The sequence below is a fragment of the Psammomys obesus genome, unplaced genomic scaffold, assembly GCF_907164565.1.
Source record: "Psammomys obesus unplaced genomic scaffold, mPsaObe1.curated_primary_1811, whole genome shotgun sequence".
Classification (NCBI taxonomy): Eukaryota; Metazoa; Chordata; class Mammalia; order Rodentia; family Muridae; genus Psammomys; species Psammomys obesus.
The window spans coordinates 20,882,979-20,904,887 of NW_026596039.1; the positions used below are offsets into that span (position 1 = coordinate 20,882,979).

At 46.9% G+C, this 21,909-nt stretch overlaps 1 protein-coding gene and 1 pseudogene across 6 annotated transcripts in view; one reads left to right on the forward strand and one right to left on the reverse strand.

Annotated features, from left to right (window-relative positions):
• The window catches only part of Celf6 (CUGBP Elav-like family member 6), a 31,237-nt gene that overhangs the window by 2,379 nt on the left and 6,949 nt on the right, over positions 1 to 21,909 (forward strand). For 5 of the 6 annotated variants that reach the window (XM_055621773.1, XM_055621774.1, XM_055621775.1 and 2 more), the window contains exons 2-3: positions 1,477 to 1,559; positions 9,988 to 10,036. In XM_055621773.1, the coding sequence (XP_055477748.1) occupies positions 1,477 to 1,559; positions 9,988 to 10,036 (132 nt within the window). Of the gene's footprint in view, positions 1 to 1,476; positions 1,560 to 8,743; positions 8,917 to 9,987; positions 10,037 to 21,909 lie in introns of those variants that run through there. The other variant, XM_055621778.1, reaches the window with a different exon arrangement.
• On the reverse strand, positions 15,760 to 16,006 carry LOC129687420 (NADH dehydrogenase [ubiquinone] 1 alpha subcomplex subunit 3-like; annotated as a pseudogene).

Here is a 21,909-nt window from a genome sequence, read left to right on the forward strand (position 1 = left end):
TCCAGCCATCTTACGGAGGTGGCGCCATAGAAAATAGAAATAAAATAAAATATTTCCCCTTTGCTTGTCTAGTCAGCTATCTGAGTGGAAAACTACACCAGCTCCTGATGGCTTCCCACATGAATGTACCCTTCTTTTGGTCCTTCTCCTTCTTCTATTCAAATGGTTCATTTTGAAAATACAGACCTTAGCTTGGCACAACCCTGGTGAAAACCCTTTAGTGGCTCTCCATTGCTCTCAACGAAGAGTACAAAATTTATTGAGGTCTATACCTCAATAAATGTAGCCAAGTCCCTGCAAACCTCACTAGCTACTCTGCTCATACTTTCAAGTCTAGCCTTCTATCCATTTCTCCAACACACCATTTTCTGGGTCAGTTTTCATTCCTCATGCCTGAAATAATCACATCTCTTCTCACCTGGCTCTAAAGGCTTCACTGTTCCTGTTCTTGAGAAATTATGTCTTCTGTCTTACCATCATCATTTGCTGGGGTTTTAACCTAAGGCCTCATATATGCTAGGCAAGAACTCTACCATTGTGTTACATTCCGGCCCTTAGTGTCTTTTTGAAGACAGTCCTCAACGTCTGGAGACAGAGTCAGGTGCTCTTCATGACATCTAATCTCCAAGAACTGTCCATCTCTAACCCATTACAATGCCCAACCAGAATTAGTAAGCATTGGGTAGCTTCCCAATGGATGACTTCTCCGTGAATGTCGGAAAGGAAGAGCTACCTCCTTTGGTGTTTTCTAAAAGACTGCAGATTCCGCAGCTGAACACAGCGGGAGAGTAGGCTCTACTCTTTAGCTCAACGCAGACTCCTTCCCTGCCCAATAACTGCAGTTCTGTTAGAGGAGCCCAAGCTGGGTCACAAACAACCCTTTAAGAGGTCCCGTCTCATCCTTGGATAGGGTTTTAGGGAGTTTCTGGAATTTTCTACTCACAGGAAGCCCTTCAACCTGAGCCAAGTCTCAAATTAAATCCATTCCCCAACTTTAAACTTAGGAAGTCTTGGGACATAGTTGGCTTTCAACCCTTCATCTTCCTCTTTTCTGTCACTTGGAAGTGGATTAGGAAGGAGTGAAGGCTGATCCTTGAAGGCTATGAGTCTATGTCTGAAATAGATGGTGTTTGGGAGGGCAGGGCACTGCACTGAAGAAGAAGGCAAAGCCGCTTAGGGAGGTTTAACCTAGACAGGACTTATGGATGGAGTGGGGAGGAGAGCTGTGGGATTGAATGAGCACATGATGTCTGGACACATATGTTTCTTGGACAGAAGCCAGGAGAAGACAAGAGAAAGCCAGAGCTTGGAACGTAGGTCCCAGGCACGTGATGCCTTCTCCCGCATGGGACACTTCACAGGGCAGTGTTCACGCTTACAGGACAGGGATCCCACGTCTGTTAACTCACTTGGATCTTACTGAGAAGAGTGTTGCGGGTTTCTAAAAACTCCCTGAGCCAGGCTTTTCCTCCTCAGGCTGTGCCTTCCTCACCTACTGCGCCCGGGACTCCGCTCTCAAGGCCCAGAGTGCACTGCATGAGCAGAAGACCCTGCCAGGGGTAAGTCGGCCGGGTGGGGCGGGCAAGCGGGCATCGCCCCAGCTTGGGGCAGCGCTCCACAGGCATGCCAGAGCACCATATGGGATTGAGTGGCACCAGCACCTAGAAGCAGGGTTACCTACCCAGGAGAGGGCTTATGTTACACTCAGTCTTCTGGCAAAAAAAAAAAAAAAAAAAAGGCTCAAGACACCTGGGCCAAGTGTTCCAGCCTAAGAGACACCAGCGTTGTGAGCCAAGTTAGGGTTTCCCACTTGGGCTAAAATCGCTGTTTCTTATTATTTCTCACTGCTGCAGCACGTATGTCGTGACACACAGTACAGGCTCCCTGAGTTAGTATTCTCTCTTCTCCAGCCTTGTGCTCATCGATGGTACTTTCCTGTGGTCTTTTCCCTGGATACTTTTGGGGTACCTTGACTCACCAAAATTCTTTTCTCGCCATATTATAAAAAATAACTAAAGTTAAAAGAGACTTCTTTTTCTTATAGGCACTCAGGATTATATGATGTGGCCACAAGAGAAAGAAAATCAGAAACTACCATGCATGTGGTAGTGACAGGATTTAGCGTGGCTTGCCAGAAGGAAGCCATGTTCTCAGCCTCATTTTCTCCTATGTGAGGAGTGTTGGTCTAGAAAAGGAGCAATATTCAAATGTCATGAGCAGGCAAAGTCTAAGACAACATCCATTTTAGACTTAAGGACACCTTTGGTCCAGAAAGAGACTGGGATGGAAAAAAGGCACAAAGACAAAATATATCATGAGATATGTGCAAACAAATTGCAGATTTATATCTGGAGAAGGAAGAATTCAGTGATATTTTACTATGAAGGCATCATAACATGATACTATTAAAGATACTTGATTTTACATCTTTCAGACTAGATTTGAATCTCACCTATGTCACTTCTACATTTGCTTTGACTCAGGCTTCAGTTTTCTCATCTACAGGGAGTGGGCTGTACTAACAAGTTATCTCATTGGAATGTAGTAAGGAAAATCCCATTAAATATGACTGTTGTCTTAAGATCTTGACAAAGGACTTGGTTTTCTGTAGTTGGTCGCAAGTGTCAAGAGCAAGATCAGTGAGAATAAGAAACAGGTACCCATCTCAGCTTTGTTCTGTGAATCGGAGCTTTCCAGCCACTCACCAACTCTGTGACCCTGGACAAGTTTCAAACCTTTAATCCCAGCACTTTGGAGGTAGAGGGAGAAAGAGCTCTGTGAGTTTGAGTCCAATATAGTGAATTCCAAGACAACCAGGACTATGTAGTGAGACCCTGTCTCAAAAAAAATAAGATAAAACCTGAGTTTCCTCATCTCTAAGGCTGAATTCATGGGTGGATGTGCTCAGTTGTATGAAGTGCATAGCTCGGCAGAAAGGAAGCACGCAGCATGGGTTAGCTGGCAGTAGGAGTAGCGGTACTGAAACAGTAACACTAGTTGGAGCGATGTAGGAAACGTCTTTCATCTAATCGTGGGAGCAAACCATTCCTGCCGCTAGTACAAGCAACGAGACAGGCTGGAACATCCATGCAGGAAACAGTGATTAAAAATTCAAAGCTGGGAGAAACAGGGGGGTGTGAGGTGGATGGGCCTATGGGGGAGGACACAAGAGAGCCTGGGCCAGGCTGTGACTGAAGCGGAAACAAGATTTGGAGACTTGGAGCCTTACCCAAAAAGCCCTGAGTAAATTGAGATGGGCTTTGGAGGAAAAGGCTTCCAAAGAAGAGAACAGTGCCCGTGGGGTTTTTACAAGAGTGGGCACCACTTGGGAAGGATGGCAAAGCTCTAGAGACCTGTCAGGCTTTCTGAGAAGAGCAAGACAGTAATAACCTGTGTCATCAGCACCGATAAAAATGGCGTTTTATGTGTTCCGAGTCATGGAATCTTTTGTGCAGAAGGTATTGTTACTGGTACCCCGTCTTACAGATGAGAAGCCTGAGTCTTCCAGTGAGCTGCCCAAGCTCATGTACAAGGCCCTCTGGTCATTTAGTCCACCTAGTCTAGTCACTTAATTGCTCCACTATTACATGAGCTAACTTGGTAGCAGATGGGGCTCTTAGTTTCTGGGGAGTATGGCCACTGAGGACTTCTGCCCTCTTCCATCCTGCCATCTGCAGACCTCCAGTGTAGCCTGGCTCCCTCTGTTACTGCCAGGATTGGCTTTATTCACCCTTTTCAACTTAACAAAGTGAAAATTAATATTTAATTATACTCCTAAATGAAAATCAATGGCACTGTTGGCTAGCCCCGGCAGCATCCATGCCATCAATCTTTCCTCTGAGCTTGCCAGGGGCAGGAGCAACTTTCACCAGAGAGGAACAGGCACCCAGCTTGTGTAGGCGCTGGGTCTTGGGCATAGCTGCCACCTGCTGGAGAAACAGGAATAAGACTTCTATCTGCCTTTTTGCTGGAATCCGGCTGGACTGTAAGGGGAAGGAAACCTGTAAAGCTGAGTGAATGCCCCAAAAGAAACCACGGATCTTCACGGGATGTAGCACAGATTGTTCTAGAATGAAACCTGCTCTTGGATCCCCTCTGTTTACCGTCCGCCAGTCTCTGCCACCTGCTGAAGCTGAGCCCCTTACACAGAACTTCTTCAGCCAGCAGCCGCCTGTCCCTCCTTCCTCCCAGTTCCTGAAGCCTCTTCCTGACACAGCTGCTGAACCGTAGTTCTAGAACCCACAGGAAGAGAATGAGGTCAGAGAGTATCCCTTATTGGTCCATCTCCCTGCCCGTGACTTCACTGCCCCTTCGGACACTAGGAAGGAGGCAGATATAACCAAGTAGAGGAATGGTTTGCTTGCACAAGCTGTATCCTGTGCAAAACAGCTTTGGAGAAAAAGAGAGAAAATAGGTGTTAAGTCCAGCTACATTCTATAGACCAAGCCGTGCCCTCAAGAAGCTTCCATCTCAGAAGTGATTCTTTGCAGCCTCTGGAGTTACCCCTAGGCACGTACGCTTCTCCCGGGAGTGGGGAGAAAGGAGAGTCTTTTCAGAAAAGATGTTATCAGATGATTTCTTTATGTCTGATGGTCTAGAAACCTAAAAGCCAGAGGCCACTTCTAAAATCCTGAGCATAATGCCAAAACTGACAGGAAGCTGTGTCCCAGCTGTGTGAGCGGGGACCATTGTGCATGTTGAATACCAGAGGAGACAGGTCCCACAAGTCTGCTCAGTCTTCTCACAATCAGTCGTGGGTAGACTTAGGAAAGAGTTAGGGATGAAGTTTTAAAGTTTCCTCTAGCCCCAGAGTGAAGTCTGAGCAACAGTGGAGGCAAGATGGCCCGACTGGACAGTGTTGCTTACGTGTAGGAGAAACAGGCAGCCTGGGGCTGGGATGGGGCTGGCGCTGGGGTAGGACGGGAATGGAGAGGGGGGAGGATGGGCTCATGGCATGCATGTAGACTCTAGAACCGATATGATTTGATAGCCAGTGGGATTAAAAGAAGCGTGGTAGAACCAAGTGCTGAAAACGGCCATGTTGATGTTCGCCATACTCTCCTTTGACCTGCATGACCCCTCACCAACAGTCCTTCTCAGAGGAATATTGATAAACCCTCTTCCTATGGGAAGGGGATGCTGAGTGAAGGATAGAAGTCAGAACACAGCAACAAACAGCCCAAAGACGGGCATTCAGACAAGTCTGTCAGAGAAGTGGGATCCATTGCTTCCTTTGGGCTTGCCGGTGCCTTGTGCAGGTCTGTATTGCCCCTGACCTTCCTCACCCTGCTTCCTAGAGTAAGTTGTTCTCTCCTCTCCGATATTCTCCACCTTCATTTCCCCTTCAGGGCCCTGACACTGATGGGAAACTCTTAGGGGAACAGGTGATCAGCCAAGCTGAAGGCTCACCTGAAATCCCATAGCAAGTTTGTGGTTGAGGAGTCAGCGCCCCCTTTTCTGTAGTGCACCCTAGGTCCTTCCCCTGTTTATGGCAGAACTATAACAGACAGGGTTGCCCAGTAGCTTCCATGAGCAGCTTTCTCCTCCAAGCGTATCTTACCTAAACTGCAGGTGCTCCCGTAATGGCTGAGCCTCAGAGCCTGGGAAGCAGTACTCTCCCAATTCCTGAGCCAGAAACCTGGAGTCAGCCACAGGTCCTCTTCCCTCTGCCCCACCCCCAACAGAACTATAGTTTAGATGCTTTGTCTCTCCATGTCTTTCTATAGTGGTCCAAGTCACCCTGCCCTCCCACCGGTATCATTGACCTTCCTGCCTCTTCTCACTCCCTTCCCAAGCCTCTCTTTGCACCAGGATAACTTATGAGATGCTTTCTAAGAATTAACAGACCAGATTACTTCCTCTCTTCCTTTTAAAGTTCCTCCCTGGATATATTGGTGAAATATATCCAAGTCAAAATCCTTGACATGCATTTTATAGATTTCCTTGATCTGGCCCTTTCCTGCCTCTCAGTTTCATGCCCTTTCACCAAAACAAAATAAAAACAAAAAACAAAAAATTAAAAAAAAAATCAAAAAAGACACAAGGAGGCACACAAAAAGATAAACAAAACCTACCATATCTGGCATACCTACTAAGATCTGCCCATAGTAATTTCCGCCAGAACCCTGAAGCATAGGGCCATGATTCCTTCTCTTGTGAGTCTCAAAGACCTCAGAGAAGTTGCCAATGATGTAACCAGGACTTAAGTTCCCATCCGTCTCACAGGCAATCTGTCCTTCCAGGGCTGAAGCCCTTGCTCTTTCTACTCGATGCTCCCAGTCTCTGCTCTAGCTGTTCAGAATGCCCAGCTGCCAGCCCTGCTTCTCCCACTCTCTACCCACTCTGACCTATGAGGCCCAGGTCAAACACTGAGTCTTAATGGATTCTTCCTGTGTCCGCCTCTCCAGGGGCAGCCAGCCTCACTCATAGCTCATCTTGCATTGTCTTCGAGGCCCTGGTACTTCCGTGTTTCATTATTTGTGTTGATGTCTTAAGAATGGGGTTGAGTGCTGGAGATGCGGGTCAGTCAGTCAGGTGCTTTCTGTGCAGGCATGGGGGCCTTGAGTTTGATCCCCCAGAACTTACATCCAAAGCCAACAGCAATGATACGGTCCTGTAATCCCATGGGTGCAGGAAATCCCTTGGTTTGCTGGTCAGCCAATCTAGCTGAATCGAGAACTCCAGGTTTAGTAAGAGACCCTGTCTGAAAGAGAGAGAGAGAGAGAGAGAGAGAGAGAGAGAGAGAGAGATGGCTCAGTGGTTAAGAGCATTGGTTGCTCTTCTGAAGGACCAGGTTCAATTGGCAGCACCCACATGGCAGCTCACAACTGTCTGTAACTCCAGGATCTGACAGCCTCATGCAGACATACATACAGGCAAAGCACCAATCCACATAAAATAAAAATAAGTAAGTTATTTAAAAAAAAAAAGATAGAGGGAACCTTGGTTAAGAACGCTGCTGTTCTTCCAGACTCGATGCCCAGCATCAGCGGCTACAATGGCTCGGAGGATCTGATGCTCTCTTCTTGCCTCTTCTTGCCTCTGTGCACCATGCACACGTGAGGCACACATACATGTGGAGACAAAGCACCCATAACATAACATAAAAACAAATAAATCTTTTTATAGAGTGAGGAAGAGGCCTGACACCAAGTCTGGCCTTCACACACACACACACACACACACACACACACACACACACACACACACACACAACTACATATATACATTGACAGATACTCAGTAGATTTGAGCTGGGCAGCAGTCAGGAGGCTGGGGCAGGAGGATCATGAGTTTGAGGCTATCCTAGGTTACTAGCAAGTTCTAGAACAGCCTCAGCTACATCGTGAATATCTTAAAGACGAAAAGACAAATAAAATACAGAGTTGAGGAGAAGGGTACAAAAATCACAAGCTGCACTGTCAGGCAGACCTGGGGTGAATCCCAGAGAACGCACCACGTGGTCCTGGACAAATGAGCTTCTCCCCCAATGCTTTCTCAGCCATAATATGGGGACAGTGGCACTACCTCCTGGAAAGGTTAGAACGATTTGAAGACATATATAGAGAGTCCCAAGAAGAGGCTTGGCACCTGGTGTGCTGTCAGAAAATGGGGGCCTTATTGTCTCTGTGAGCCTATGAAGGGTGTTTCCACCTAAGCATCACTGGGGCTCATTGAAGGGCTCAGGAAATGTTGGCAGTATGCGTAACTGACAGAAGGCCTTGCCCTCTGAGGCCTGGACCGTGTGAGCCCATGCAGGGATTCATATGTACCACCCAATATCCACTCTCCACTGAAAGGTCAGGTGGTCAGGGGGAGGAAAAGGAGCACCCTCCCAGAGCACCAATGAGCACATCTCCCGGGAAACCCAGCCAGGAGCTACCATGGAAACGGCTGCTGTCACATGCCCTCGTCACTCTAGGCTCTGGAGAAAATCCTCAGGATCTATTTAAGAACTAATAAAATAATGATGGTTTTGCTCACTCTCGATGACCCTCCAGATCAGGCTTCTGCCCTTTTCCTTTCTCCTGCTAGGCTCTCTGTGCTCCCCTGAACCTGCTATCTGGCCTCCTGCCTTCCTTTCCTTACCATTCTCACCAGTAATTCTCTCTCTTTGCCCCCTTCTAGGTCTATCTCTTACTTTCTTCCATAATTTCTGTCTTGCTGTGTTTTTTCATCTCTCCCCATGTCTCTGCTCTCCATAGCTCTGTCTCTTGGTTTCTCCTCCACACTCACAGGTGGCCATGCCTAGGGACTGGTCCTGTCCTCCTGGCCCCTGGTCCGGGCCAGTCCAGACCTGTCCAGCTCGCCCTGATCTGCTTGGATTGATCTGTCATCCCCTCTAGACTACAACCTGAGTCCTGTTGGTGTCTCGGCCCCACCCACAGCCTGGTACACTGCAGGTGCTCCACTACCAGAGGGCGGGTGTGTCAGAGCCTCGGGCGGGAGGGAGGATTACCACGGTTCAGGCTTGGCTTGTTTTCCTTTCATTTTCTTTTTTTTTAAATGAGTCTTCCTCACCCCTCCCATCCCAAAATTTGATCCAAAGAAATTGCTCAGCTGTGACTGCCAGGGTGTTACCATGGTTACTGGGTAGCACTTGTGGCTATGGTAACAGGAAGCTGCCTGTTGTCTCGGCAACGAGCACATTGGAAGGGATGGAGTGGCCCCTGATTGGTGTAGAAGCAGTCCGTTTCCTGAGGGGAGGGGGTCAGAGCATCACCTTCTCAGGCCAGATGGGCATCAGTCACCCCTTCCTCCAGGAACAGGAAGGCCGCTGTCCCTTCCTCCCGGCACTCAGCTGTCTGCCCCTAACATCAATCCCCCACATCCCACGCACCCAGCTCTTGGCAGTTTACCAAGACCTTCTGCACCCCCATTACCTCATGTGATCCCCACAACACCTATGAGAGGAAGGTGAGATGGGGATTCAATCATGAATTCACTTAGGGTGGTTGGGGGATGGGAAGGTGGGGGTATATATTAAATCACCTAGGAGCTTTTTCAGGTTATACAGTCCCCCACTTTAAGAATCTAATATGGTTCCCAGGTGATTTTAACCACATCTGAGCAGGGAATCCTTGAATTAACAGGTGAAGCTGGCTGGAGGAGGGAAGGGTTGGAGGGAAAGTTAAGTTGATTTCTAGGTTTATAACTGAGTGGTGGAGGATTGAGTCTGGGTGGAGAGGCGAGCTCGGATTCTGGTGTGTTGAGTGGAAAGTGCCAGTGGGCCTTGCTAGCCATGATGTCCAGCGAGCAGCTGGAGACATGGGTGTGAGGCTCAGGAGAGAACGTGGGCTGGAGATGCAGGTCTGAGTCACCCCTGTGTGGATAGCTGCTGAGGCTGTGGGTGTGGCGAGGCGATCCAGGGAGAAGTGGAAGAGAGAGAAGAGCAGGAAGAAAATGGTGCCTAGAGAGCCCTACGCTGCCAGGGAAAGGGATGTCCAGGAGGGGCAAGGACAGAGACGGTCATGGCACAGACAGTTGGGAATGTTTTCCCTAATTAGTAAACTGAGACAATGGCTTCTGTAAACTCATACGACTGGGACATGGCAGAGTTAGGGGAGCACGGAGTCTGAGCCCCCGAGTGTTTAATCTAAATACCACACAGCTATCTTCTCAGCCGCAGACATAAACCACAAATGTGCTATAGCATCACCCCCTCCCTCCCACCCAGTTCCTCTCACTCCAAGCCTTTATGGAGGTCAGGGGGCCTGAGAACCAGGCACCACCTGGAGGTGCGCTGAGCCCACGATGGAAGAACGTCTTTGGCCATTGCATCCCCCACCCCCGCCTCTTCAGGTTCCAGCGCTGTCTAAATACCTGGGTTTAAGGAAGGAGAGAGTCTGTAATCCCTATGGGAGTGGAGGGGTGCAGACTGCAGAGGGGACGGGGGCTCAGAGCCGGAGAAGCCCAGCGGGAAGAAAGAAGGAGGTCTTGGGACCAGGCAGTCATGATAAATGAGTGTGTTGGCCCCATGTCTTTCAGATGAATCGTCCGATCCAAGTGAAGCCGGCTGCCAGTGAGGGCCGAGGAGGTAACTTCCCTGTCACAAACCGCAGACTGGTACCTGTGAGGGCATGGGTGGGCCCATCCCTGGAGTTAGTCCTCAGCCAGGGCTTACCATTAGACCCAGCCTAGGTCAGCAGAGTCTGGAATTGTGTCTCACAAAAAAGCTAAGCCATCCCAGTTAAAATAGAGGAAGGACAGCATTCTGGGGAGCTTGGACCAGAAAGGGCAGAAGTGGAGGAAGGAAGCTTTCGTCACCTGGCTCTCGGAGAATGGTCATTACTGCCTTGCTAGGCAGAGTCTACAGGTGCACATAAAGAAGCAAGCCGGGTTGGGCCACTCATTCCTTTCCTGTAATGCCGAGATTAATCACTGTAAAAGCTGAGGCCGGCGGGACCAGGTGTGTGAGCCACAGTAAGGGTCTTAGCTTACGAAGGACCATGGGTGTCTTCAGACATTCTTAGATGCACTGTTCCCTGGTAGGGAAACCACTGCTTCTTAAGAACAGTGTACTCTGGCCAGCTTTCCCACCAGCAGGGCAACGCTGACTGGAATCAGCAATTAGTATCTTTCTTGCCCTCGGGTCTTGGATTGTCTCAGGGTGTCTGCCTACATCCCTCCTTGATGTCTGCTGGCTCTCCCACTCTCATGAGAGAGAGTCTCTCCCTGTCTATCTCACCCATGATCTCATTGCTTTGTTATGAGAAAGAGTCATCTCAGATTCATTTAGGAAACAATAAAACTCGCTTGAGAGAGACATTCTATTGACACCCAGCTAATCCCTTCACACCCTGTCTTGGTCTCCTGTCTGCACTCACTGGGGGCTCTGGTGGTATCAGGGTTCCACTTGGTCCCAATAAATATCCTTCCTCCTTTTAGATTCTCCGACCTTTGTCTTTGACTCCTTATCTCTGGTCAAGATATCAGCCCCATGTTGCCTTGAAGAGATATTTTTAGATATTTCCTCTTTCCATGTTTGTCCTCCTTTTTCATCTCAGTCTTTCCAGACAGGCTTTTCTGATGTTCCAGTTGCATATGTTCAAGAACCTCTTCTCCTTGGGAAGCTCTGTTAGGCATCAAGGACATTGTTGTCCATGTTCTTTCTCTCTCTCTCTTTATAAATTAAGTGTGGTTTTCTTTTTCTTTTTAGATTTATTTATTTTATTATGTATACAACGTTCTGCCTGCATGTACCCCGGAAAGCCAGAAGAGGGCACCAGATCTCATTATAGATGGTTATGAGCCACCATGTGGTTGCTGGCCATTGAACTCAGGACTTCTGGAAGAGCAAGCAGTGCTCTTAACCTCTGAGCCATCTCTCCAGCCCTGTTGACCATATTCTAAACCCTAACCAGGCCAAACACATGAGACAGTTCCACAGAGAAGTCATCCATGAGCACAGGAGTAAGCTGAGAAGCAAACAGAATGGGCTGTAGTTCATTCAACCATCCAACCAATATGTTCTATGTTGCTCCACATCAGGAATAAAGATGCCTAGCAGGCCTGGCTCCAAAGGGTCGCCAGGTCATGAAAGAACAAGTGGGAAAATAAACAAGGGGTCATTAGTCAGTGTAAACAATGTTTCTCAAGGGAAAAAGTCCAGGATGGCACTGTGGGGACACAAATCAGAGATAACTAACCTCTGCTAGGAGGCCCAAGTGAGCTCAGAGGGAGAGAGAGAAAAGGAGCCTCCGCCTCGGCAGAGGGATGGGCATGCTCCATGACCGCAGATGTCAGTAGGACTTGGTACAACTTGGAATCCTATGGCTACATGTGCCTCCCGTCAGAAATCAGCAGCGGCTGCCCAGAGGAAGCCTCCACGGCAGTAACACTTCCTCTCGGCCGTGCGGGTCGGCTTGGGTGCTAGCACTTTGCCCCTCCCTTTTTGTACACATCTTGCAAGTGTCACATCACAGATGAATTCTATACACGAAGCACCTCACCTGCCCACCTGCCCACCTGTCCATGTTTAGAGCAGTCCAGGGGCAGAACAGACAAATGTGACTGAAAAGAGGGCTGCTAACAGCCGGGTTCACTTCCAAAGCTTATGTTACACAGATTTTTCTTGAATGATGGTTTTCAAGGACTATGCGTTCTGAACACATCCTTAGATAATTCCAGCAACTGTGCACAGCCAGACTTCTCAGTGCCTCCTTGCTACTTACTAGGGGGAGATCACACATGTCTTCTAGCTTAAAGAACTTATTCATGCCTGTGTGTGTCTGTGTAGATGTGCATACAGATGGCTGCCTGCTGGGGCCAGAAGTTGGCATCAGATCTCCTGGAGCTGGAGTTATAGGTGCTTGTGAGCTGCTCAGTCATGAGCACTGGGATCTGCCTTTTGGGCCTCTGATAAAGCAGGAAGTCCTTTTAACCACTGAGCCATCTTTTCAGCCTCCACACAACTCTTCTAGAGTTTGACTGCTGCATTTGAACACTGTCTAACATGTGATACACTGATTTTGTTGTTTGGTTTTGAGACAAGGTCTCACCATGTAACTCAGAGATCCACCTGCTTGTCTCCTGAGTGCTGGGGTTAAAGGTGTGCACCACACACCTGGCTGAGAAGCTCTAATTTTTATAGATAGTCTTAGATTTCTTTCCTCTGAAATGTAATAAATGACACTAACATGGCACAATCTGTCCCATTAAAATCTTAGTTCAGTGACCTCAAACATTCTATGAACCTGGTCATACCTGTTTTTGTACTTCAAGCTTATGAGCCTGCATATCTTGAGTTGCATTATCTTGAGTTGAAACCTTTAGTTTAGAGCTGATTACCATTAGCTTCTACATCTGAAAAGGATGCTTGTGTCAATAAAACTTTATCAAGGCTGCCGAAGCCTGTAATTCCAGAATTAGGGGCTAAAGCAGGACAGTTGCCACAGGTTTAAGGCTACATGAGCTACACAGTAAGTTTCAGGCCACCTTGGGCTATAGCTAGTGTAAGATCCTGTTTCAGGAGCCAGGAAAGTTATCCTACAACTTACTATAAAATGTACATCTAAATTATTATTATTTTTATTATTATTATTATTGGTTTTTTGAGACAGGGTTTCTCTGTGTAGCCTTGGCTGTTCTGGACTCACTTTGTAGTCCAGGCTGGCCTCAACCTCACAGCAATTCCCCTGCCCCTGCCTCGCTGAGTGCTGGGATCAAAGGTGTGCACCACCATGCCCAGCTCTTACATCGAAGTTACTGAAACAAAAGCTACTTCAGCCTTTTGTTAAGTGCACTGTGAGCCAGATAAACCCACTGGATTGACTTCTTTGGTGCCTGAACCGCAGTTACCCCATCATCATCCTGCTCATGTGAGCCTTTTCACAGAAGCAGTGCTCTGGTTCTGAGCTTTGGTGCCAACACCACAAACAATGTTCTTTCAATCAATAATCAATAAATTGTGGCGATAACCGATGCACACACTGCTGCTCTTAGATGTTACGGGCGACACTGGAGATTTCACACTTGTGTGTGTGTGTGTGTGTGTGTGCTGGTGCAAATGCCTAAATGTGGACAGGACGCAGGGTTCAGAGGCCAATATCAACTGCCCAGAATTAGCCACCTTGTTTCTTTGAGGCAGAATCTCTCATCGGGACCTGGGGTTCACCCTGTTGGGTTAGGTTGGCTGTCCAGGGAGCCCCAGGGATTTCCTCTTCTATGCTCCCCACGCAGGCTCTGAAGACGGAACTAGGCCTCCATTTTTGCAGAGCAGGCATTGACTGAGCCACTTCCCAGCCACAGCACTAACACAATAGTGACGGCAGGACAGCAGTGCACCTGCCTGAGGGGAGGAGCTAGGATCTTCCTCTTTCATGGCTGTGCCCTGCAAGCTTGGGGACACATTTCTCAACAATATGCATCCGCACCTTCATACACTACATTATTTTAACGCATCCTGGCTAGGTCCCGTGAATTCTGCAGCTAAGTTCCATAGTGTTCACAGAGTTCATACCCTCTGTCTCTACTTGGCACCCAGTGGCAGCTATACATCAAACAGTATACTATTAAGGAAAAATTAATTACATTTCCTAGAATGAAGCCATCTCCTATCACATGAATAATATTTGTTTCTGCGTTGGCTGTACATGGCATCAAAAACTTTTCCTCCAGTGTTTCGATTTATTTTAAAGTGATCATTAAAAAGTTTTTTGAGGGGCTTGAGAGATGGCTCATAGGTTAAAAGCACTGGCTGTTCTTCCAAAAGTCCTGAGTTCAATTTCCAGCAACTACATTGTGGCTCACAACCATCTCTAATGAGCTCTGGTGCCCTCTTCTGGCATGTAGGCACACTAACAGGCAAGATACTGTATAATAAATAAATAAATACGTTAAAAGAAAAAAATTTTCTTAAACCAGATACAGTGGCTCCTGTGACCAGTCCCAGATACTTGGGGAACTGAGGCAAGAGGATCCCTTGAGCCTCATCAACATACCAAGACCCTGTCTCAATAAATAAGCTGAGAAAGTTTCCAGGGAGAAAAGGATCATGTGTTTCAACACGAAAAACATTAACTCCAAATTATCTAAAATCAGAAAAAGGATCCTAAGTTGATTGGACAATGATAACTACATAAATTGGTATTATTTGTCATTCAGCATGAAGACCACTATGGAGTTTTCTTGCTTAACTGTTTCTACCCTGGACATCCTAATAACAGGTTAAACTGTAAGTATAGTCTGACTGAAAATAATTTTTCAGTCAAGATGAAATTTTCAAAATCAGTGGACCACTACATTTCTATTTTCCTTCCTTTTCAATTTTATAATATAGTCAGTAAATTAATAATCATGATGGTGATTATTCTGATTGTTCTACTTCCCAACCTGGCTGTATTTCTTTTAGCTACACAAATCTTTACACATCCAAGATGCCTAAGGTACAGAAACAGATTAAGTAATCAATACACCCAATCAATACACTCTTTCTACTTTTTAATTAAGTGATTAATTAATTCAAAACTTGAACTTGTAATCTTCCTGCTTCAAGCTCAGACTGTTGGAGTTACGGATACTCACTACCACACTCTGGTTTAATTGTGTGTGTGTGATTTTTTTGATAGGGTTTCTCTGTGTAGCCCTGGATGTCCTGAAACTCACTGTGTAGACGAGGCTGGCCTCTAACTCACATAGATCCACCTGACTCTACCTCCCAAGTTCTGGGATTAAAGGTGTACCCCCCCCCCGCCCAGCTGCTTTAGTTTTTTAAAATTATTTATTTATGCGTGTCATATTCCCCAGGAGTGTGCAGTTTCTGCAGAGGCCAGAAAAATGTGTTGGATCCCCCTGAAACTGGAGTGAGAGAAAGCAGTGAGCCACCAAGTGGATGCTGGGAGTCAAACTGGGTTATCTAGAAGAGCAGCCAGTGCTCTTAACCACTGAGTCATCCTTTCAGCTCCCTAATTAAAAAAAATTTTTTATTCTTTTGAGATTCTGATGTAAGTACATCATTTCTCCCTTCCTTTTTCTCCCTCCAAACCCTCCCATATCCTCCTTCTTGTTCTCTTTCAAGTTCATGGGCTCTTTTTTCTTTTTATTAATTGTTATTATATACATACATGTACAAACTCTTAATTTAAAACAAAAATATTAATGTTTAATTGGAAAATGTTTTCTTAAGGATTTTAAAATATGCTTCAAGTCATCTGGGTTTTGTTGTTGTTGTTGTTGTTGTTACGTGTTTCGTTTGGTTTTGGTTTTCACATTTTCATTGGAGAGCAACAGGGAAAGGGCCTCTTCCATCAGCAGGAGGGCTCACAGGTTCTTCAGCCATTCCTGGCTTAGACCCTGAGGGTGCTGGGGGTGGGTAGGCACCTGGGCCACGTTCCCACCTTGCACAGGCACTGGGTGGTTGTAGGGTGTGGCCCCACTGATCATGCCTCATACTTGGTGGAGGGGATGATCATGGGCATAATTATAGTGAGGCCCAGACAGAGGATACCGCCAGCACCGTCTCCTTCACCCAGGCATTCTTGATGGAGACAAAGATTCTCCCAGCCATCTTGGTCATGGACAAGGCCACAGAGCTCTCTTTTGTTTTTACATTTTAAAATCTGGCTTAACTTAAAAGACTGTTATCTTTTTTTTTTTTTTTTTTTTGGTAAGATTTTATTTATTTATTGTTTATACAGTGTTCTGCCTGCATGTTTGCCTGCAGGCCAGAAGAGGGCACCAGATCTCACTCTAGATGGTCGTGTATGTAGCCTTGGCTGTCCTGGACTGGCTCTGTAGATCAGGCTGACCTTCAGCGATCCACCTGCTTCTGCCTCCCAGAGTGCTGGGATTACAGGTGTGTCATCACGCCTGGCTCTGTTTTTACATTACCATTATTAATTATTGTCACTCCATAACTGTGAGGGATTGCTGCCCAGTTGCAAGGGTTTGCTTAGCTAGAAGCCTGGATTTTGAGTAACGTTACTATCTAACCAAGCGCTTTCTAGAATTCCACTTTATTTTATCTCCCTGATCCCTGTCTCCCTGTCTCTCTTTCCTTGTTTTTTTTTTTTTTTTTTTTTTTTTTTTTTTTTTTTTTTTTTTTTTTTGAGACAGGGTTTTTCTGTTTAACAGAGCCCTGGCTGTCCTGAACTTGCTTTGTAGACCAGGCTGTCCTAGAACTCACAGAGATCCACTTGCCTCTGCCTCCCAAGTACTGAGATTAAAGGCATGCACCACCATGCCCAGCTCCATTCTTTAAAAAAAAAAAAAATTTTATTTAGCTTGTAGTGTGTGTGTGTGTGTGTGTGTGTGTGTGTGTGTACACCTTACGTGTTGGTGGCCACAGAGGCAAACAGAAGCCAGAAGCCATCAGAGCCTCTGGAGCTGGAGTTATTGGGGTTATGAGCTGCCCTGTTTGGGTCATTTGTTTGTTTTTGTGTGTGTTTGTTTTCTGAGACAGGCTGTCCTGGAACTGGCTCTGTTTACCAGGCTGGCTTCTGACTCAGAGCCCCGCCTGTCCCTGCCTCCCAAGGGCTGGGGTCACAACTGAGCACCCAGCTAGATTTACCTTTCTCACCCTGAATCTTGGATCAAAGTGGCAGGTCCATGAGTGTTGTTTCCACTTCTTACTCTAAGCTCCTTTGCTGCCATCCTCCTTAAAGCACCTTTTTAGGTTAGACCTGGCTTCAATTCTGAGAACCCACATGGCAGCGTACAACCGTCTGTATCCAGTTCCAGGATCTGATGCCCTCTTCTGACCTCCAAGAACACCAAGAACACATGTGGTGCACATACACACATGCAAGCAAAACACCTATACACAAAAGAATAAGATTGTTGTTTTATTTGAGACAGGGTTTCTCTGTGTAGCCTTGGTTGTACTGTACTCACTCCTGGCCTCAAACTCACAAAGATCCATCTGCCTCAACCTCCCAAAGTGCTGGGATTACAGGCGTGCCCCCTGCACCCAGCCTCAAGAATCTTCTTAAGCTTTATTATCTTAACCATTATGCTTGCTGGTGCTAAGGATGTTTACCTGCGCGTGCAACCAGTCCCCAGAAGATTTTCATCTTCAAAATGTAAACAGCCTAGGGAAAGGACTCGGTCGGTCAGCAAAGTATTTGCCTGCAAGTCTGAAGGCCTGAGTTCCACTCCAGTCCCGTGTAAAAGCCTGCACGCCTGTGTGCAGTCCCGTACTGGGGAGGTAGAAACAGGAAGATTGCTAGATCTTGCTGACCAGCTAGTCTAGTGAACGCCAGATTCAGTGATAGACCTTGTGTCAAAAAGTAAAGGAGAAGTGATTGAGGAAGACACCCAGTCCCCACCTCTGGTTTTCACATCCACTCATATCCGTGCGTGATCACTCCGCCATCATCTACACACAAGTCCATGCTTGCGTGCGCGCACACTCACAAACCAGACCTCTGACACTTGATGCAGTTAAACTCTGCCCCTTCTCTGCAGCCTCCAGAAAACACCATTCCACTTTGTGTTTCTGAGAGTCAGACTCCTCCAGACAACTCTGTAAGTGGAACTAGGCAGCGTCTGTGTGACGGGGACTGTCTTACTTTGCTCAGCTCACCCCTCGAGTGGTGGGTGGCCGCTCTCACCTCCTTTACAGCTGAGTAGCAGCCCACTGGGTCCATGCGCTGCGTTTCATTTGTTCGTTGATCTGCTGGCAGGTGTGTTGTTTGCTTTCATCTTTTGGCCATGGTGATTAATAACATTATAGCTGAAGATGCAGACATGTCCTTAGGATTCTGCCTTCTTGGGGGACAAATGTCATGTGATCTCCTTCATGTAAACTCTGAAGACAAACTCATAGAAGCAGAGTAGAATGGCGCCTAACAGTGGCTGATGGGAGGAGAGAATGGAGAAAGGGGAGGTGTTAGCTAGAGGCTCCAGGTGTCTGTTAAGCAGAGGAATATATTTTAGTGGTTTGTTACAGAGCATGGCAACTGTAGTTAGCAATAATCTGTAAAAATTGCTCAGCAGTTAGGGGCACACACTGCTCCTAAAGAAGACCTGTGTTCAGTTTCCGGCGTCCAGCTCAAGGGAACCCCGTGCCTTCCTGTGGGGGTGGGAAGCGGGCTCCTCAGTGAAGAGCCCTTGCTGTTCTTGCGTACTTTCAGACAGCAGGCACACACACATGTATACATCAATTAAAAGGTGAATATCCAAAACCCCGTGAATCCAGGCATGGCGTCAAACACTTCTAGTCCCAGCACTTGGGAGACAGAGGCCGGCAGATCTCTGTGCGTTGAAGCCATTCTTATCTACATAGTGAGGTCTAGGGTACTCAAGGCTGCATAGAGACACCCTGTCTGAAAAAGAAATAAAAACAAAAATGTAAGAATTTAAAAGGTCAGGCGGTTAAAGTGATGGATATGTTAATTAGCTTTGTATATACAAAACAAGCATTCTGCCAATTGAGCTACAGCCCAGGCCTTTTAAGGTTTTTGATGCTTGTCTGATCTAGAGATTTTGTTCCCTTATTTACTTGTTCAGTCTTCCTTGGCTTCTTTTGTTATATTTTATTTTGTTTTTTCAAGACGGGGCTTTCTCTGTGTAGCCCTCGCTGTTCTGGAACTCTTTGTAGACAAGGCTGACCTCGAACTCAGAGATCCATCTGCCTCTGGTTGTGTCTGCTCAAGTGCTGGAATGAAAGGCGTGTGTCAGGAGCTCCTGGCCTTTCTTGGCTTTGTATGTGCAGCATAACACCAGGGAGAGAGGCTTTGCGGCAGCCCCGGCCCCCAGCAGGCCTTTCTGGGGCTGTCTTTGGACTGAAAGGTGGCCAAATATTTTCAGAATGGTTTTAGTGGTTGGTTCTCAAAGGTGCAACCTTTTCTCATAATCATGGCATCTAACCAAAGAGACAGTGAGTGCATATAAAGGTCCTGACTGCCAGAAATGTGTACACATCAGGCAAGACCTTCTGGGTTTTTTAGCATCCTGGACTCTCCTTCCTTCAGACTGGTTCTGGGCTCTCGAACCCATCACCTGCTAGACTTCCTGATCTAAATGGCCAGATTCGCAGAGTAGTTCAATGGAGATGGGTATGTGAGAGCCTAAGCCACTTGCTTGGAGTTCAAAATCCTCCGGTAGAATAACAATTAGTGTACATTAGGTGCCAATATGAGAATATAATCATACCGTCCAACTATGTGGCCCTTCAGCGATGTCTTAACTTTCTACTGATGTTGCATTCCAATGCCTTCTACTGCAGGAAGGCAGACCGCCACAGTTGATATTTCTGTCTTTAGGGACCCACCATCCATGGGTACTCTTCATGGTACTCTTCATGGTACTCTTCATGGTACTCTGTTGTGTTATGGGCGTTTGTCTGCATGGATGTTTACGCAGCACGTGTACCTGGGGCCTACAGAGACCAAAGGAAGAATCCCCTAAACTGCAGCAAGAACTGGCTGTGAGCCACCTGTGGGTGCTGGGAGACAACCGGATCTTCTGGAAGAGCAGTCAGTGCTCTTCCCCACTTAGTGGTCTCCCCAGCCTCCATGGGGTACTCCTCCCTAGATGGTTTTAAGTACCATTCAGGTGGACTGAACTCCAGGGCTTTATCATGCTTTACAAGTGTTGCACCATTGAGCTACACCCCCAGCCCCCACTCACACCTTTACTTTTGCTCTTGTAACATCCTCTTTTTAAAACACTGGTAGAGTTTGATTTGGAGGAAACTCAAATATCTAGATTGTTAGCACCAGCAGTTTCATCTGAAGGGAAATCAGTAAGCCTCACAGTATTCGTGGGTGTCAATTTGGAGGCTACACTTATGGATCCAGCCTTGTCTTTGATCGAGCCTCTAGTTGTCCCTCCATTTCCGGATCGCCCATGAGCTAGCTCATCACCGTGTGAAGCACTGAGCCTGTGTAAAGTTGCAGGATTCGAGTGCTCCTATGGAACCAGGTAGAGACCCTCGCCCACAGAGAGTGCTCTTCTTCGTGATGAATTCTGTACACTCCAGTAGTCCAGAACCGCAGGCTCAACGCCCCAATGGAAGTCACTAAATCAAGGTTCTTACTGAGATAGGAGTATCAGACAGGACAGCTAGAGTGGACCACCTTTGTCCCTCCCCCCACCATGGGCAGAAAAGGGCAACATGAGGTTTAGATGAAGAACTGGAAGGTACTGTCCACACAACCTTTTTACTGTATTAAGGGTTTTGCCTTAGCTTATGTTCTTTCTTCTCACATAGGGTTACCTGGATGCTGGTCCAGGAGGCATAGCATCTTATAGACCCTACCGGTAACACAGATCTGCTTCAAGCTAGAGCATTGTGAAGCTCCCTTAAGACTGTGGGGGCCCTGGGCTCTTCTCCAGAGACTTCCAGGCCTTGCAGACAAAGCGCAGAACAATAGCATGGACTTCCTGACATTTGATGTTGGATATTTCCCTGACCACATGAGGCCTTGTTTTTCAATGTTAGGGCAAAACCATTAATTTCATAATATTTATGCAAGACTTAAATCCACAGTGATGTCTCCTTCCAACTCCTTCCATTCCAAGCACAGCCCCATCTTTGAAGTTCTGGCTCCTGGGGACCTGATAGCCCCTTGTTCTCTCCTGTCTTCTTGGGTTATCTGGATCTCTACTTCTGTCTTTTAATGGCTTTAAAGGGCTTTCTTTGGATCACACAAGGAAAATTTCTGCTCCCTTTTCTGCCTTCAGTCTGAGCATTTCTGCTTTTTTCTCACATCTTTACCTTCACCCTAATATTTTATTACATATCTTATTTGTTTGTTTTTTATTGTGTTTTTATTGTGAGCATGTGTGTGGAGTTCAGAGACAACTTGTGAGCTCTTTCACTGTGTGGGCTGCAGGGAGAGAACTCATGTTCACCAGGCTGGGCAGCAAGTGCTTTTACCCCCTGAGCCATCTCACCATCTTAATACACTTACTAAAACAATATGTTTGCCACTGTTTTTAAAAAGATACCTCCCATGTTCTTTTTTTTAAAAGGAATTATTTATTATGTATGCCGTGTTCTGCCTGCATGTACACCTGCAGGCCAGAAGAGGTCACCAGATCTCATTATAGATGGTTGTGAGCCACCATGTGGTTTCTGGGAATTGAACTCAAGACCTTTGGAAGGGCCAACAATGCTCTTAACCTCTGAGCCATCTCTCCAGCCCCTATGTGTCACTTTTTTAGGAGGTTGATAACCCAGTGATCTGTTCCATGGGCTCAGTGCTCCCGTTAACACCCACAGAAGCAAAACACACCTGTGGGCTCGAACTCTTACTGCAAGTGTGTGAGGCGGTAAGGAGGTTTAGGAGTTGGGTTTTCCCAGGCTCTAGGATCTCAAAGCTGAAAGCTGAAGCCTGATTCCCAGCCAACCCTTCTTTCCCAGTGTGCACTGTGCCACGCACTGGCAGGTCCCATGCCTAACTCAGAGGCTAGCTTTAGTACAGAAAGAAGCCAGACTTTAGCAGTTGGTCCTGTGACTCCCAC